We start from the raw sequence: 15,032 nt of genomic DNA, 5'->3' as shown, positions 1-15,032 counted from the left end.
AACCAGTGTAGGCTAGTGTGCGCGGATTTACGCCTCCAGAGAGACCACTGACGCTAGATGATGCTGTTGCACCAAGGCGTCTCACTCAATGGTTTTTAATTTAATTGCGGTATGTTTGTTAGGCCTACTTACTGTCTATACTGATACTATAATGTCGAACGAATATGCTTAATGCGAAATTACGCATATATATTTGTTTTTGGCTGAAAAATATATAATATATTGAATAGGCTACGCATATTGAATTAGTCTGCATTAAATTATATGATTAGGCTAGAGGTCAAATTGGAAATGTTTGATGGAAAATTATCTACATATTTAGGCCAAATGCTCTTTAACATAATGTTAAATAATTGCCAAGTTCTCTCCTATCCAACGTTGCTTTCCTTTCCCTCTGCCCTTTAACGAGGTAGAGTATGCTAACCCTTTATATAGACTATGCATTATTGCTACACTTGTTCCTGCTAATGCGTCAAGGGATTCGGGGTAATGAAACAACAGTTTTAAACCGTAACGCTCCTATCTATTTTCTGAACGGGGTGGGATAAAGGCATCATTTTACTCGGGCTACTCTGCTGAGTTCGGCAGCCCCCATAAAGTCGTAAATTATTTACAATTCACATCACCGACAGAACTCAGTCAAAGGCTCTTATCTTGGATAAATATTTACTTCCCTGGTTTATGGCCCGGGAACAGACAAAAGCATCTCTGTACCGCCGGCGTTTTCACACCTTTAGGCTACACGGAATAATGTAATGTAAGCAACAAAAACACATTCGGCCCAGTCGAATTGGTTTGGTGTAAACACTCCGGACAAACGAAAGCAACCCAGAGAAAACGCTCTTTATGGATACATTACACATAAATTACACACGACAGATGAAGGAATAAAATGGTGGTGCTTACACATCTATCTAGGCTCATGATAAAACTTGCTCACTGACAACACAGAAAATATAACCCGAGGGTTGCGTGACTTTGAAAAGGGTCCTACCCAAGTGTGCTCGTTTTCTGCGCGCAGTACGACGTACGTAAACAGCTCACAGGGGATCCCCGCTCTTAAAATAACAGAGGCGAAGACACCCAGATCTATACCTTGTTTTGCTCTAGGTTTACAGACACGTCTCTCAAGTATTTCTGGTAAGTTCAACCTTAGTGTTCGCCTTGTAGGGATATTACCTTATTCGATGGGAAAATGTTTTTTAAGTTTTATTTTAAATGCAAAGAAAAAAGGTTTAATAGAATGTATGTAAAACGTGTGCAATTGTCATCCAATTTATACAAATTAGGTCTACTTCGTATGGCTATATCCATTCAAAGTAAATCCAAAGTAATGTATAAATATAGGTTTTTCATTCATAAAGTGATGTCAGTTTAAGTTCATGTCTGTGATAGGTCCGTTGCTGGTTCTGGCTGGTCTCTGGTTGGTTTTTTATTTGTTGGGGTTGTGATGTCCAGGAGGAGTGGGCTGGTTATCGGAGTGCACCTAGGGAGAGCGCAGAGACAGAAGTTCGCACCAGTTTGCCAGTCGGAGTCTCAATAGCAGCCGCGCGGCAGGGGACGGACGCGCAGCCAGAACTCAGGAAACCTACCCACTCAGATTCTGAAACAAGGCTCAACCCTCCAGAACTGCCACCAACTAACCAGACCTGTAATCCGATTGCCACCACACAAGAACTGACTCGAGGAATCTATTGGACAGTGAAAAGGACAACTGTTTTGCATTTTTTTCCTTAATTCTTAACATTTTTATTGTGGTCTCATAATTGTTGCGCTGGTTAGGAAAAAGCAACATATCCATACAACTTTCCAACTATTTTCATCATCCCTAAACCTGAAAGGTAAGACGCTCATTCATAAAATATTTAAATGTATCCGTGGCTCATTAGATCTCTGTTTTATATAAATATCCCATGAAATAGCCTAAACTTATGAATGCCAAATCACATCGATTGAAAAGGCTGCTTTCGGGCAACATGCTTGCGTTTTTGTAGTAGCCTGGTCTACTCTATATGGTTTGTGGAGCACTTTTTGAGCATAATGAGACGGTTCCATACAAAAGAAAAACAGAGAGGGACTCTCCGATTAAAGAACGCTTGCCTTTGAAAATACTGCCAGATAGAGAGGAAAGGGTTTTGTGGTTTACAACTCCGGGAAGTTAAGGTTTTCAAACACATTTCAATCAAGCCCGGGCTCGCATGCTCTTTTAATTTGGTTCCCTTAGTTTGGCTGTGGCCACTATTTCACTTGGCACGGTTAATGTCGCGCAAAAAGGATGAACTTTTGAGGGAGATGAAAAGGACACGCGGAAGACAGTGTCCACGGGCTCGGGGCTCTGGATCTGAGGCGCGCTGCTTTGTGCTCTTAACTGGGTTCCCATGCTCCCAGGGGTGACGGAGCACCCTCCAAAGCCGCCAGACGCAAATCAGCAAGATGCGTTATCACCCCATTCTATAGTGCGTGGCATACATTCTCTTCACTTGCCCTTTTTTATAGTGCTGCTGCCGATGCAACATGCCACACATGTTGGGACATCTGTTTTTTTTTTTAAATGGGACATCAGTTTTTGTAATAGTTTTCCTCAACCCTGTGCGAGCCCCCGCACCTGCACTATAACCGCTATCCCGCTCTGATTACTCTCTCACACAAATATATTCACATTTGGAGACCCTTAAAAATCATATTAAATTTAAAACAAACTACTGCATTTTTTAAAACAATTGATCATTGATCATATTAATCCTCTCTTATTAACTTTTTTTAGAAATACATTTATTTGAGTCGTAATAATATATTTTTGATTTATTAAACGTGTTATTCGTTTATAAATTATTTGTATAAATTAATGGATTTTACGTTATGAATTTTACGCAAGGAAATCAGAAGGGAAGGAATTCCAAGTTCTGTGCTTCTGTTATTCACCTCATCCATCCCTTGGTGAGACTTGTTTTTTTCCTCAGCTGCATTCCCCATTGGGCTCAGGAGTATAATGAGAGACAGACTCAGAATGGGAATTTGAATAACTGTATTTAGTAGCAGAGAGAAGCCACACTGCCTCCCGTACTTTCTCAGGAGAATGAATCATGAACAAAAAGTCTGAAAATGGGAAGGTCTGTGTTGCATACCGTAACTAAACCGTGATTTGCATATGAAAACTCTGGGCTGAAAGAATTCCGCCAGTGTTGCTACTGCAATTTATGCGTCCGGAGAAGTGACGAGCTGCAGTATATACAGTCTTCTTCTCGTTGCGTTTGCTTTGTGCGGACCGCTGGAGTGGGATGTCACGTCCAGAGTCGTTGCTGGAAGATTAAGGACATAGCGACAGGTTTTTATCCCCTTCATTAAACTATTCATTTTATCCACCCACACCCTCTCCCAGTGTCCAAAACATTCACTCTGCAAATCCCTCATTATGCCTCTTCAAATGGACACAAGCAGAGGCAGTGCCCTCAGACTGACGGATCTCTCTCCTGAAGAAGGGGTCTGTGCTCTCTGCCCAGCGGAACATAATGGATACATGACTGCCTCATTTCCCACGATGCTGGTCTATGCCCTTATCGTTGATATGCTGATGGGCAGAGAGTGGACCACTTCTTTCCCATGGGGCTTTTTGTGAGCTAATCTTGTGTGCGCTTCCCTTTAGTCATAATGACAGCAACGAAGTGCACATCAGTCAAAGGTGCGCCCCTCATTTGAATGGCTCATTTGTTGTGCAGTAATAGAAAGTGCCCTATGACCTGACCCGCTCCACCAAGTAACATTCCAGGATGCCGTGCTAACCACTGCCTCGCTCAGAGATGGACCATAAAACAGAACAAGAGAGAGGCAGGCAGGCAGGGATGGAAAATAGGCTCCCCTTCCTGAACACGCTATTGTGCCAGCAGCAGCAAAGTATTTGAGTCTTTGTGGGCTGATGATGATGATGATGTGGGTGGTTTAGAGACAGAATATGAGTGATGATGTAGACTTATACACACTCTGAGGAATTTGACGGTTTAGAAGACATACACAAACAGAGAAACTCACATTGTGCACAGACAAAAGTCCTGCCCCTGGACAGGAGCCTAAACCACAGTCTCTACCAATTCATTAATGAGCTGTTTGGCTCTCCAAGAGCACCAGACGTGCTCTGGGTTTGGCTCTCCGTCAGAATGGGCCCAGGTTATGTGTGGTTGGTTCCATCTCAGGCTCTGAGCCCTCAGCCCTTGCCTGCCTGTCTGTCTGTATCCCCAATCCCCCGGTTGGCCCTGAATTGACAGCACAGCAGTGATGGAGTCTGCTACTGAAGACCTACCGACCGTAAATATGCCTTCAGAGCAGCTTTAAGAAATCAAACAAAGGCTCCAGGTCCTGTGAGCCCTGCCAGGCGTCTCGTTGGGGAGAATCTTAAATGTCTCTTTATTTGTGTTGAAATTAAAGTGTATTTGTTTCCTTCCCGTCCTGCTAATGAGCTCCATGTGGGAGCAGGCATGAGGTTTACCCGTCCTGACAGGGAGTCATGGAGCTGGGGGAGGGAGGATGGGGTTGGGACTGCGGCTGGATGGAGAGGGCAACCCAGAGAAGATATTGGAGGGATGGAGAGATGGAGGGGCGATGTGGTAGTGTAGGGGTAGTCGGAGGCCTGGTATATACCCTGGCAGGCAAAAACGCAGACACGCACACACAATCTTCTTTTACAGACAGATGCTTATACATTCACACACACACACACACACACACACACACACACACACACACACACACACACACACACACACACACACACACACACACACACACACACACACACACACACACACACACACACACACACACACACACACACACACACACACACACACACGCAGAGGCCCTCACACACACTCCACATGGGTCTTTCATGTTGGACAGTTGGAGGGCAGGACTATTGCAGGGCCGTGTGAATGACAGGCGTAAGCTGCTCCGTTGTGCATACATGTTCTCTATCACTCAGGAACACTGATTAGGTGTGCTAGTCATCAGGCTGTGCTGGGCTAGCTTCACATTGACTGACTGACTTCTGGAATACCAGCTGACTCACTGACTCACCAACTGATCTCAAACCGTACATACATATAGGGTGCGTTTGTAAATTCACACTGGCTATCTACTCCGATTTCAGAGCACTCTCGTCTGAGTGTGCCAGAGCGCAGAATAACTGATGAATTTATGAACGCTCAACACCCGTTGAATATGGCCGGTGTCGGTAAAAGTCTGCAAAAAAAGGGCAATTAAATTGTTGCCAGCAGCCCAGATACATTCATCAACACTCTGGATAACATGAAAACAGCCTAACCAGCTCTGCTAGGGCGAGTAAAATGGTCAGAGTGAGGTGTTCTCTGATTTGTGCCTTGAAGTAGCTAGCAAGCTAGCCAACGTTAGCCAGCTTGGGCGCTTGACTGATGTTGTGATCAGAATGCTCAGATCAACCCTACTCCTCGGTCAGAGTGTCCAGTGTAGTGCAAAACGCTCTGACTTTACCAACAGACAATCTGACAATGCTATGAATTTACGAATGCCCAGAGCGCACTCCAGATGAAATTTACAAACACACCCATAAAAACATTCATAAACAAACATCTACATCCTACAACCAAACTGACCATACACAATGACTTCTTTATCATGTAATACATTTCATTTGTTTCATGTATGGATTGATTGAGACATAAAAATGGTATCCACGAGTTCATCTGACTCTGGGGAAGTAGATAAAGGGACCTCATTGCCAAAATCCATCGGGGTATCCCTTTAACATTGTTATTTGGCTAAGTTGTCATTCACATAGTTCTGGTAAAGGCAGGATATAGGCACAGGGTAAACACTGGTTCATTTGTTGTTGTCATAGGAATTCAGGAGGAACTAACCGTCATTGTAACATCATATCATTTAGATGGTTATTACGTAGTTATTACTATGGGTTAAACAGTTGAACTGTGACATACCTTTATTTCCATCAATTACTATCTTAATTATGCTTTGTGCACCTAACCTGTTCAGTATTATCCCCTCCCCCTCCCCACCCCTCAAGCTGCCACAACTTACCATTTATTATGCATTAGACTACTTCTTTAACAACCAAAAGAGCTTCAAGTTTTGAACAAAGTTCTAGTCGGAGTGAAACTGAAAAATAAATGAATATATAAATATACAAAAAACAGCAGCAAAACAAAGTTGACACGATTGTGGCCGACTCTGCCTTCAAATTATCCTCCCCCCAAATTACGATCATACATTCTCCCTCACTCTAATTAAACATTAGGCTTTATTTGTTCCAGATGCAGCTTTTTTGAAGTTTTATTTCGGTAAAGGGAGCCTGTGAATGGTAGAGGCAGGCCTGCAGTCTCATGCATGCACAAACATTCCACATTCCAGCCTGTATGACCCATACATACTGCCTGTGCTGCACCACACAACCTCAAGGTCTAGACATTAGCACAGTCAAATCCAACTGTTTTAATGGGCAGGTGTCATCTTTCAGTAGTGGCTCATACGTGGGATCTGAGTCTGGATAGAGGAACGTAGCATTTAGTGGTAACGCTTCTCAGACTTGGGATACGGCTGCACTTTGACCAACTCAAACCCAAGCCATTAGTTTGAATCAGTAATATCACACGCGGTGGGCAAGTTGCTTACATTTGAAACAGCACATCAAGTGCATGTTGGGTTATGCCACAAATGTTTGCAAGCAAATCTTCTGGACGATTCCACACTAATTAATAATTGAGAGCGCACATACCCCATATCTGATGACATCAGTCCGGTAGTGTCATTATGTGGGCTTGGTGCAGCAGAGACTGGGGCCTCTTTGTTTTGGGGCTGAAGAGTGAGAGACAACTCTGTAGAGCTCTGTACATACCACCCCAGGACTGTCTCCAGTATTAATAGACATGTCTTTGTTCCGCCCGACACGCTTCTGAAGTGGAATAAGACAAGCGGAGATAAGGATCTCCTCTCTATGAGTCAAATCTCAAAGTACCACTTAGAAGGCTTTCCTCCACCTCTCTGAAGTCTGGCTGAATGAGGGAAGGCTCAGCTCAGACACGAGAGGCATAAAGGGAAAAATTTACACAGCTGTCAAGGGCTTTTCTCTGGCTTGTGTTTTAAAAGGAAGACAATGTAGTAATGAAGCCATGTTTGTAGCATGGAAGCATGTCCAGCTTTGGGTTCTCTGGTTTGACTTATCTGTCTCTCCAGAGGGAGGGAGGAATGATAGGATGTATGTGTGACAAGGACAGAAAGAGGGAGGGATGGAGATTGTATGTGTGTGCAAGAGACAAAGATGAGCTATATTTGCAACAGAAAAATAGATGGAGAGCTAGGGTGGAAAAGAAAGAGGGAGAGAGAAAAGGAGAGCAAGGAGGGAGAGAGAGGGGTCATTAAAAGGACACACTCTCACTTGCTGTAAATGGCAGTAAAGTATCTGGCTAATCTGCTATCATTATCCTGATTAAATCACCAGGGATTTGGCTTTCCCATCAGCTGCAATCAATGTGGCCAAATCAATAGACAGAGGATATCTGAGTGTTCCTGATCTTCAGTGAGCTGCAAAGACCTGTGTATTGAGCCACGTCCCATAGCCGTGGGGATATCTACTGAACAGTACAGTTTAGCGGCTGGTGCCAATCTCTTCTCCTTTTCTATCCCCTTCAATCTAGTTTCTCTGACCTTGGGGAACCTTTCTCACACTAGCCGCTGTATTCCTCTTGATCTTCTCCCTCTTTCTGATCCAAAGTGTCTTCTCTCTTTTTGTCTGCCTTTCACTTTCTCTCTTTTTTCCAAGAGATGGGGCCTCTGTCCATCTCTGTCTCTCACTTTCCTCTCTTTGGCAGCGTGTTACTGGTTTCCCTTCCATTCTGATAGACTTAACAGGCAAAACTGGAAGTACATTTTCAAGTTCCTCGTCCAAGTATTTATTGAAAGATGTTCAATATTCACTACTTTTGCTTTTCTAATGTGAATTCTACTTGTTCTGACGGTCCTGCATATCTGCTTTATGTGTTACAGGAGGATGAGGCTGGATTTTGGACCTCAGGGCTGGCCTCTGGCCCTGGCTCTACTGCTGGGTGTTGTAGTGGGCCAGAAGCTGCCCACGCGAGACGAGGGCCTGTTCCAGATGCAGATCAGAGACAAGACCCTGTTCCATGATTCCTCCGTCATCCCAGACGGAGCCGAGATCAGTGGATACTTGTTCAGGGACACGCCCAAAAGGTAATGAGTTTAGGTCTATGTAAAGACAGCCGTCACTATCAATAACCATTACCAACATGTAGGTTTACTGCTCCAAACATGTACATGTACTGTATGTCTTATCTTACTAAATGCATGAGGCCAGGTTGAGTATCACTCAAAAACAGCGTCGTAGCCTTCCCACACTAAATAGCACTGTAGGCTCTGTATGACGACTTATGGCAAATGGATGCATGGGGAATATGGAATGCATTGTAATGTATACTAGGATGAGGAAATGCATTATAGATGAGAAAGAGATGTGCATGTGATTTAGGTCATGTCTGCTGATAGAGACCCATGTCATTAGCATTCCATAGAGTGACCATAGACTTAGTGTGTAGGGTGATTTCAGTAGTTAACCCTGCAGTTAACCCTGCATTCTGTTTGATCCCTGTCATTTACCTGGGCAATACTTGTTGTTTCTGAAGGTACTACTTTGTGGTGGAGGAGGACAACACCCCACTGTCTGTGACGGTGACACCATGTGATGCTCCTCTGGAGTGGAAGCTCACTCTGCAGGAGCTGCCTGAGGAGGCCAGTGGAGAGGGATCAGGTATTTACATATAAATATGATTTATAGAACTGATAGCTAATGTAAATTTGGCTATTACAATAATAACATTGTAAAACTTGTGAAATATATGTTTGATGTACAACAAGTACATAAACAATCACCTCACTAATTTATCAGGATGAAAATAAACTAACAACAACATAAACATTTGATTGACATAGTTTTGAATAAAACGAGAAAGACGTTGTACATTTTGTTGTGGTTGGGCCGTGTTTCTGGTCAGCTTTTTTGGTGTGGTTGTGATATGGTTAACTAACTAGTGACACAATGTCTGAACTGACCACACTGAAGTCTGAATTGACCACACCTCTGTAGTCTGTGAAAAGGGAACAGAGCTCTGAGTAGAACAGACTGCCCTTGGCTGGCTGGTTGGTTGGCTGGCAGACAAACACAGTGTATGAGTAAAGAGTTTAGAATGTGATTAAGCCTTCCTCGATCCTCCCCCATAAACATATTTATATAGCTAGGTACAATAACCCCCCTTGTCCATTCCTAACGTATACTCCCTTTGTCCTCCAAAGGGAAGACTCTCTCTCTCGCTCTTTCTCAACCCTCTCATTCTCACACACTCAGTCACTCTCTCTCCATCTGGACATTGTCTTAGAAACACAAGAAATCAATCAACTCCCTCAAGCCCAGTCCCATTAGAGCACAGACATGGACTGCAGCGGTGGTTTTAGAGTGTGCATAATGTGAGGGTGTGAAAGTACATGTGTGCACGTGTAGGACTATATGGGTGTGCATGTGTCTGTGCCAATGAATAAATGGGCTCCTTGCCTGATAGCACCTGCTTTTTTGATGTTCACACACTGTCCTAATAGATTACAGAATAGAGACTAAATACTGCAACACAGTTCATCTCCAATACGTGCTACATATGGCAGCTTAACATAGACCGAGCAGCCATTCACATAGGCTGAGTGGAGCACTAGCCATCAGGATTGCATTAGTTTCCAGTGTAAATACACAAATGCACAACCTCTCTGTCTGTTCATATGTTTGCTCCTCTCTCTGCTGAATGTCTCGGCCTCGGATCGGATCTTTCAGCATTAATTTAGAACACCGTTGAGCACACTCTCTGGTTGACAAGCATAATATTATGTTTCCTTGCTCAGCTGAAATAAGGCCTGCAACTGACTCCCTCATGGATAGGCTACAAGGTGCCTCTTTGTAGCATAGCTTCACAAGTTCCCAGGAAGGGCCAAGTGAATACCAGCCTGGGATTTTTGGGGATGTTTAGAGTGAAAACATGGTCGCTGGCTCGTGAGGGGCTAATCGTCCGTACGGCTCGGAGAGAGCTTTACCATGACCTCATCAGGATCAACACATTAAACGGGTCATTTTTAGCCACCTGTGGAAATTATTTTACTTCAGAGCCCGAAAAAAATTAAATAGACATTAGGAGGGGTTAGCAAAAAATATCTCAGGAGGTGATGGGTATGCTGTGATATGAAAGGAACTCATGTTACGTTCGTGTGTTTTCCAGGTGAGCCAGAGCCCCTGGACCAGCAGAAGCAGCAGCAGGTGACAGTAGATGAGGGCACAGAGCTCTTCTCCTACAAGGGGAATGATGTGGAGTCCTACGTGGCCACCAGCTCTCCCTCCGGCCTCTATCAGCTGGAGATGCTCTCCACAGAGAAGGACAGCAACTTCAAGGTGTACGCTACCACCACCCCAGCGTCTGACCAGCCCTACCCCGAGCTGCCCTACGATCCCCGGGTGGACGTCACCGCCCTGGGCCGGACCACTGTCACCCTGGCCTGGAAGCCCACCCCTACGGGCGTTCTGATGGGCCAGCCCGTCCAGTACTGTGTGGTCATCAACAAGGAGCACAACTTCAAGAGCCTGTGTGCTGCCGAGGCTAAGATCAGCGCTGACGATGCCTTCATGGCCGCTCCAAAGCCAGGCCGGGACTTCAGCCCCTTCGACTTTGCTCACTTCGGCTTTGTCCCCTCAGACAATAACTTAAACCGAGGTCTCACCAGCAACAAGATCTCCCGCTCCTACACAGCCAAACCCAAAGCCTCTGACATTCAGAAAGTCTGCATTGGTAACAAGAATATCTTCACCGTGTCGGACCTGAAGCCGGACACTCAGTATTACTTTGACGTGTTCGCTGTGAACTCTGCCACCAACACCAGCACCGCCTATGTGGGCACATTCGCCCGCACCAAGGCAGAGGCTCGGCAGAAGACGGTGGAACTGAAGGATGGCAAAGTGTCCGACGTCTTCATCAAGAGAAAGGGCAGTAAGTTCCTGCGCTTCGCCCCTGTCTCCTCCCACCAGAGGGTCACTCTGTTTGTACATGCCTGTCTGGACTCTGTTCAGGTGCAGGTTAGGCGTGATGGCAAGCTGTTGCTCTCCCAAAATGTGGAGGGTGTACGGCAGTTTCAGCTGCGAGGGAAGCCCAAGGCCAAGTACCTGATCCGTCTGCGAGGCAGTAGGAAGGGAGCGTCCACCCTGAAGGTGCTGGCCACCACAAAGCCCAGCAGCAAGCAACCCTTCCCATCGCTACCCGAGGACACGCGCATCAAGGCCTTCGACAAGCTGCGTACCTGCTCCTCTGCTACTGTGGCCTGGCTGGGAACGCAGGACCGCAACAAGTTCTGCGTCTACAAAAAAGAGGTGTCCGAGAGCTACGGCGAGGAGCAGCGGCGCCGTGAGCAGAACCAGTGTGCCGGGCCTGAGACGCGCAGGAAGTCAGAGAAGGTCCTCTGCAAGTACTTCCACAGCCCAAACCTGCAGAAGGCCGTTACCACGGAAACCATCACAGGGCTGGAGCCGGGCAAGACCTATCTGCTGGACGTTTATGTTGTGGGCCACAGTGGTCACTCAGTCAAATACCAGAGCAAACTGGTGAAAACGAGGAAGTACTGCTAATAGACTGCACAGAATAAATCTATTATATATATATATATATATTAAAAAAGTTTTATTTAACTCTAAGTGATATTCTACTAAGGAGTGTATACAGACTGACCACTCACACAGCCGATGAGCCTGTGGCAGAGACTTAACTGTTTGCAGAGGGAGATATCAACCTGTATATTTATGTTTACATTTCATTGTTGGCATGTTTTTGGGCGATCCATAGGTGAGAGGTGCTCACCTATGGATCGCCCTGTGCTTGGGGTCCCAGAATCTCGTTGCCAACAGGGAGACTTCAGAGCTTCAGAGAAGAGACTGTTTCATCTTGTGCATCTCTCTGTCGCTGCATGACTCTTGCGTTCCTCTGTCAAAATGGTTTGTTACTTCAGTTTCAATTTAAGTTGACCTGCAGAGATAAAATAGCTACCAGCCGTGTATAGTTCTCTCAGTGCATCATTTACATTTAGGAGAGATTTAAATTATTTTATACTTCACCTCTTTTGATTTGATTGTTTGTTTTTATTGATCATGATGACTATTACTGTTATGAAGAAATAATTCAAATTCTATGAGGAAATTGTCATTGTGGAGACATTCCGTTGTGTAACTCAGCCAGTGTGCGCTCTAGAGCCTGTCTGTAAATGTGTTCTGTGCTGGAGGTCTGTGTGTTACCACTGTATCGCTGTGTGTGTCACATGTACAGAGTTGTCCTGCCAATATTCATGTACATAAACACTAAATATAGAACAAGTAATCCCTGTGTCACCCTGGGTGTCATGTTCTTCTGTGGGCTAGTTAACATCACATACTGTAGATATATGGAGGGTGTCAGGCAGCAGTGTATCAGCAGAAAGGAGAATAGGAGTGTTTATAGATTTTACATTAAGCCTACATTATGTCCACGTACGCATAACATGATCCTTGATTTAAATGATTACTGACATAAGAACAATTTCCCATGGACATACAGTACCAGAGTGAATGGGACTGCCAGAGTGAATTATTTGGATGAATGTATTTGAATTTTGGTAAATGTTGTCATATGCCAAGTGTCAAAAGTCGCCAAAAGTACTCTCTACACCGGAACAACGTAGAACTAATGTCACATCAGTGTCTGCGATCGTTTCGTGTTTACATGTGTTTTAGGATGTAGGGTAACCGTTTTAACCACACATACAGTACTCTTGCCACATATAAGAGAAGAGGAGGAGTTCAGCATGCACTGGCACACACCGACACAGACCCGATCACACACACATCCACACGTTGTAATTAAGAGTGGTCACAGTTGAGTGGAAAAGTCCTGACTGTTGTGGCTAAGACAAACAGCTGTTCCTTGTGACTCTCCATGTTTCCATCACAACTCGATTCTGAGCAGTAACGCTCCGATTCTCCACCACAACTCCCTGTCAATCAAACAACCCCGTTCAGAGGAAGCGTAGAGGAGGCTCCACCTGGCTTACATTAACCTGCTGTTGCCCTGGAATCATGTGGAGCTCCCAGAGAGCTGTGGGAATGTCATGGACAGGCCTGTAAACTCCTACTAATAAAGCCAGTAAGTAGGGACTGCTAGAGCTATGCTCTAAGGGTCAATACACTCATGAATAAGGTCTGAATGGAGGTAGATGAAGTTTTAATGAAGCCAAGGCCCCCCTTCGTTCTCTCTGTACTAGTCACTTAGGCGGTATAAGCCTGAAAAAAATACAAACTCACACTTCTTGATATACACACAGACAAACCACAGAGTAAGCCACACAGAAAAGCCTTTTTTTCTGGAGCTCACAGACAGGAGATGCTGCTTTCTCTCTCTAGTTAATGTCACCTCTCCCAGATCATACTGACACCTACCCTCTTTCCATTTACTGTTTTATATCTTGCAACCTTTCGCTTACTAGTCCAACACTCTAACCACTAGGCTACCTGCTGGTTACTAGTCCAACACTCTAACCACTAGGCTACCTGCTGGTTACTAGTCCAACACTCTAACCACTAGGCTACCTGCTGGTTACTAGTCCAACACTCTAACCACTAGGCTACCTGCTGGTTACTAGTCCAACACTCTAACCACTAGGCTACCTGCTGGTTACTAGTCCAACACTCTAACCACTAGGCTACCTGCTGGTTACTAGTCCAACACTCTAACCACTAGGCTACCTGCTGGTTACTAGTCCAACACTCTAACCACTAGGCTACCTGCTGGTTACTAGTCCAACACTCTAACCACTAGGCTACCTGCTGGTTACTAGTCCAACACTCTAACCACTAGGCTACCTGCTGGTTACTAGTCCAACACTCTAACCACTAGGCTACCTGCTGGTTACTAGTCCAACACTCTAACCACTAGGCTACCTGCTGGTTACTAGTCCAACACTCTAACCATTTACATTTACATTTAAGTCATTTAGCAGACGCTCTTATCCAGAGCGACTTACAAGTACATACATTCATACTTTTTTTGTACTGGCCCCCCGTGGGAATCGAACCCACAATCCTGGCGTTGCAAGCGCCATGCTCTACCAACTGAGCTACACGGGACCCCGCAGGTAACCACTAGGCTACCTGCCGCCTGTAAGAAGCATCCTCACCCACTGAACACCGACCAACACCGGACATCCATGGACGTTGAAAAGTAGTTGAAATTTGGTCTGGACCATACAAATATGGTCTTGTTTGGGGGCAGAGCTTATTACAATAATAGCCAGTGAATGATATTAATTTCCATAATTATGCATTTTTGTATAGTTCAGATCAGGGACCCATGATGTAATTCCGTTACTTAATTACTTTACCAGAAGTAAATCCAATTCACCTACTTGTAGTTCAAAAACCAAAATAAATGTTTCAAAGTCAAGAAGTCATGTCATAGCTGACACCCCATTCTTTCTGCAGACATCTTTGAGTCTTAATTCAGAGCCGATATCTAACTGAGTGTTTGGAAAATGTGGTCGCCTAAAAGACAGATGGAGATTGTACCCTAATTCTATCACTGGGCTCCTGACTGGTGCAGCGTCTAAGGCACTACATTTCAGTGCTAGTCACTACCGACTCTGGTTCAATTCCAGGCTACATCACAACTGGCTGTGATTGGGAGTCCCGTAGGGCGGAGAACAATTGGCCCAGCGCTGTCTGGGGTAGGGTTTTTCTGGTGTATACCGTCATTGCCTAGTTAAACAAAAAATACATCAAAAATCACCAAACTTTGCATCTGGACAGATATTCCAGTAAATGTGTTTTTGTGACATTTTCTGTGTAAATTGTTCAAAGTCCTTCTGCATAGAGTTGTTTGGTTTGTTAAACTTTTAAATAGACAACGTTTTTTGTTTGGCATACATGTTTTATT

At 44.8% G+C, this 15,032-nt stretch overlaps 1 protein-coding gene across 2 annotated transcripts; it reads left to right on the top strand.

Annotated features, from left to right (window-relative positions):
* Positions 1–1,034: 1,034 nt before the first annotated feature.
* Positions 1,035–12,446, top strand: LOC129855366 (protein NDNF). 2 transcript variants are annotated; one of them, XM_055922937.1, is made up of 5 exons: positions 1,044–1,140; positions 1,459–1,841; positions 8,026–8,229; positions 8,679–8,803; positions 10,311–12,446. In XM_055922937.1, exons 3-5 carry the CDS (start codon positions 8,030–8,032, stop codon positions 11,702–11,704), a joined length of 1,719 nt encoding a protein of 572 aa, XP_055778912.1. In that variant the 5' UTR covers positions 1,044–1,140; positions 1,459–1,841; positions 8,026–8,029; the 3' UTR covers positions 11,705–12,446. The 2 variants fall into 2 exon arrangements, with proteins under 2 accessions (XP_055778913.1, XP_055778912.1); XM_055922938.1 differs by lacking the exon at positions 1,459–1,841 and having other exon boundaries at positions 1,035–1,140.
* The last annotated feature ends 2,586 nt before the right edge of the window (positions 12,447–15,032 follow it).

This window comes from Salvelinus fontinalis, chromosome 5, assembly GCF_029448725.1.
Source record: "Salvelinus fontinalis isolate EN_2023a chromosome 5, ASM2944872v1, whole genome shotgun sequence".
In the NCBI taxonomy this organism is placed as follows: Eukaryota; Metazoa; Chordata; class Actinopteri; order Salmoniformes; family Salmonidae; genus Salvelinus; species Salvelinus fontinalis.
The sequence above is the reverse complement of the archived record's forward strand: the minus strand, read 5'-3'. Positions and strand labels throughout refer to the sequence as shown.

Bases quoted from the DNA above. Each gene is read 5' to 3' on its own strand.
- LOC129855366 (XM_055922938.1), top strand. From the start codon at position 8,030: ATGAGGCTGGATTTTGGACCTCAGGGCTGGCCTCTGGCCCTGGCTCTA. The intron at 8,230-8,678 runs GTAATGAGTTTA...TTGTTTCTGAAG, and splicing joins TTCAGGGACACGCCCAAAAG to GTACTACTTTGTGGTGGAGG. The intron at 8,804-10,310 runs GTATTTACATAT...TGTGTTTTCCAG, and splicing joins GGCCAGTGGAGAGGGATCAG to GTGAGCCAGAGCCCCTGGAC.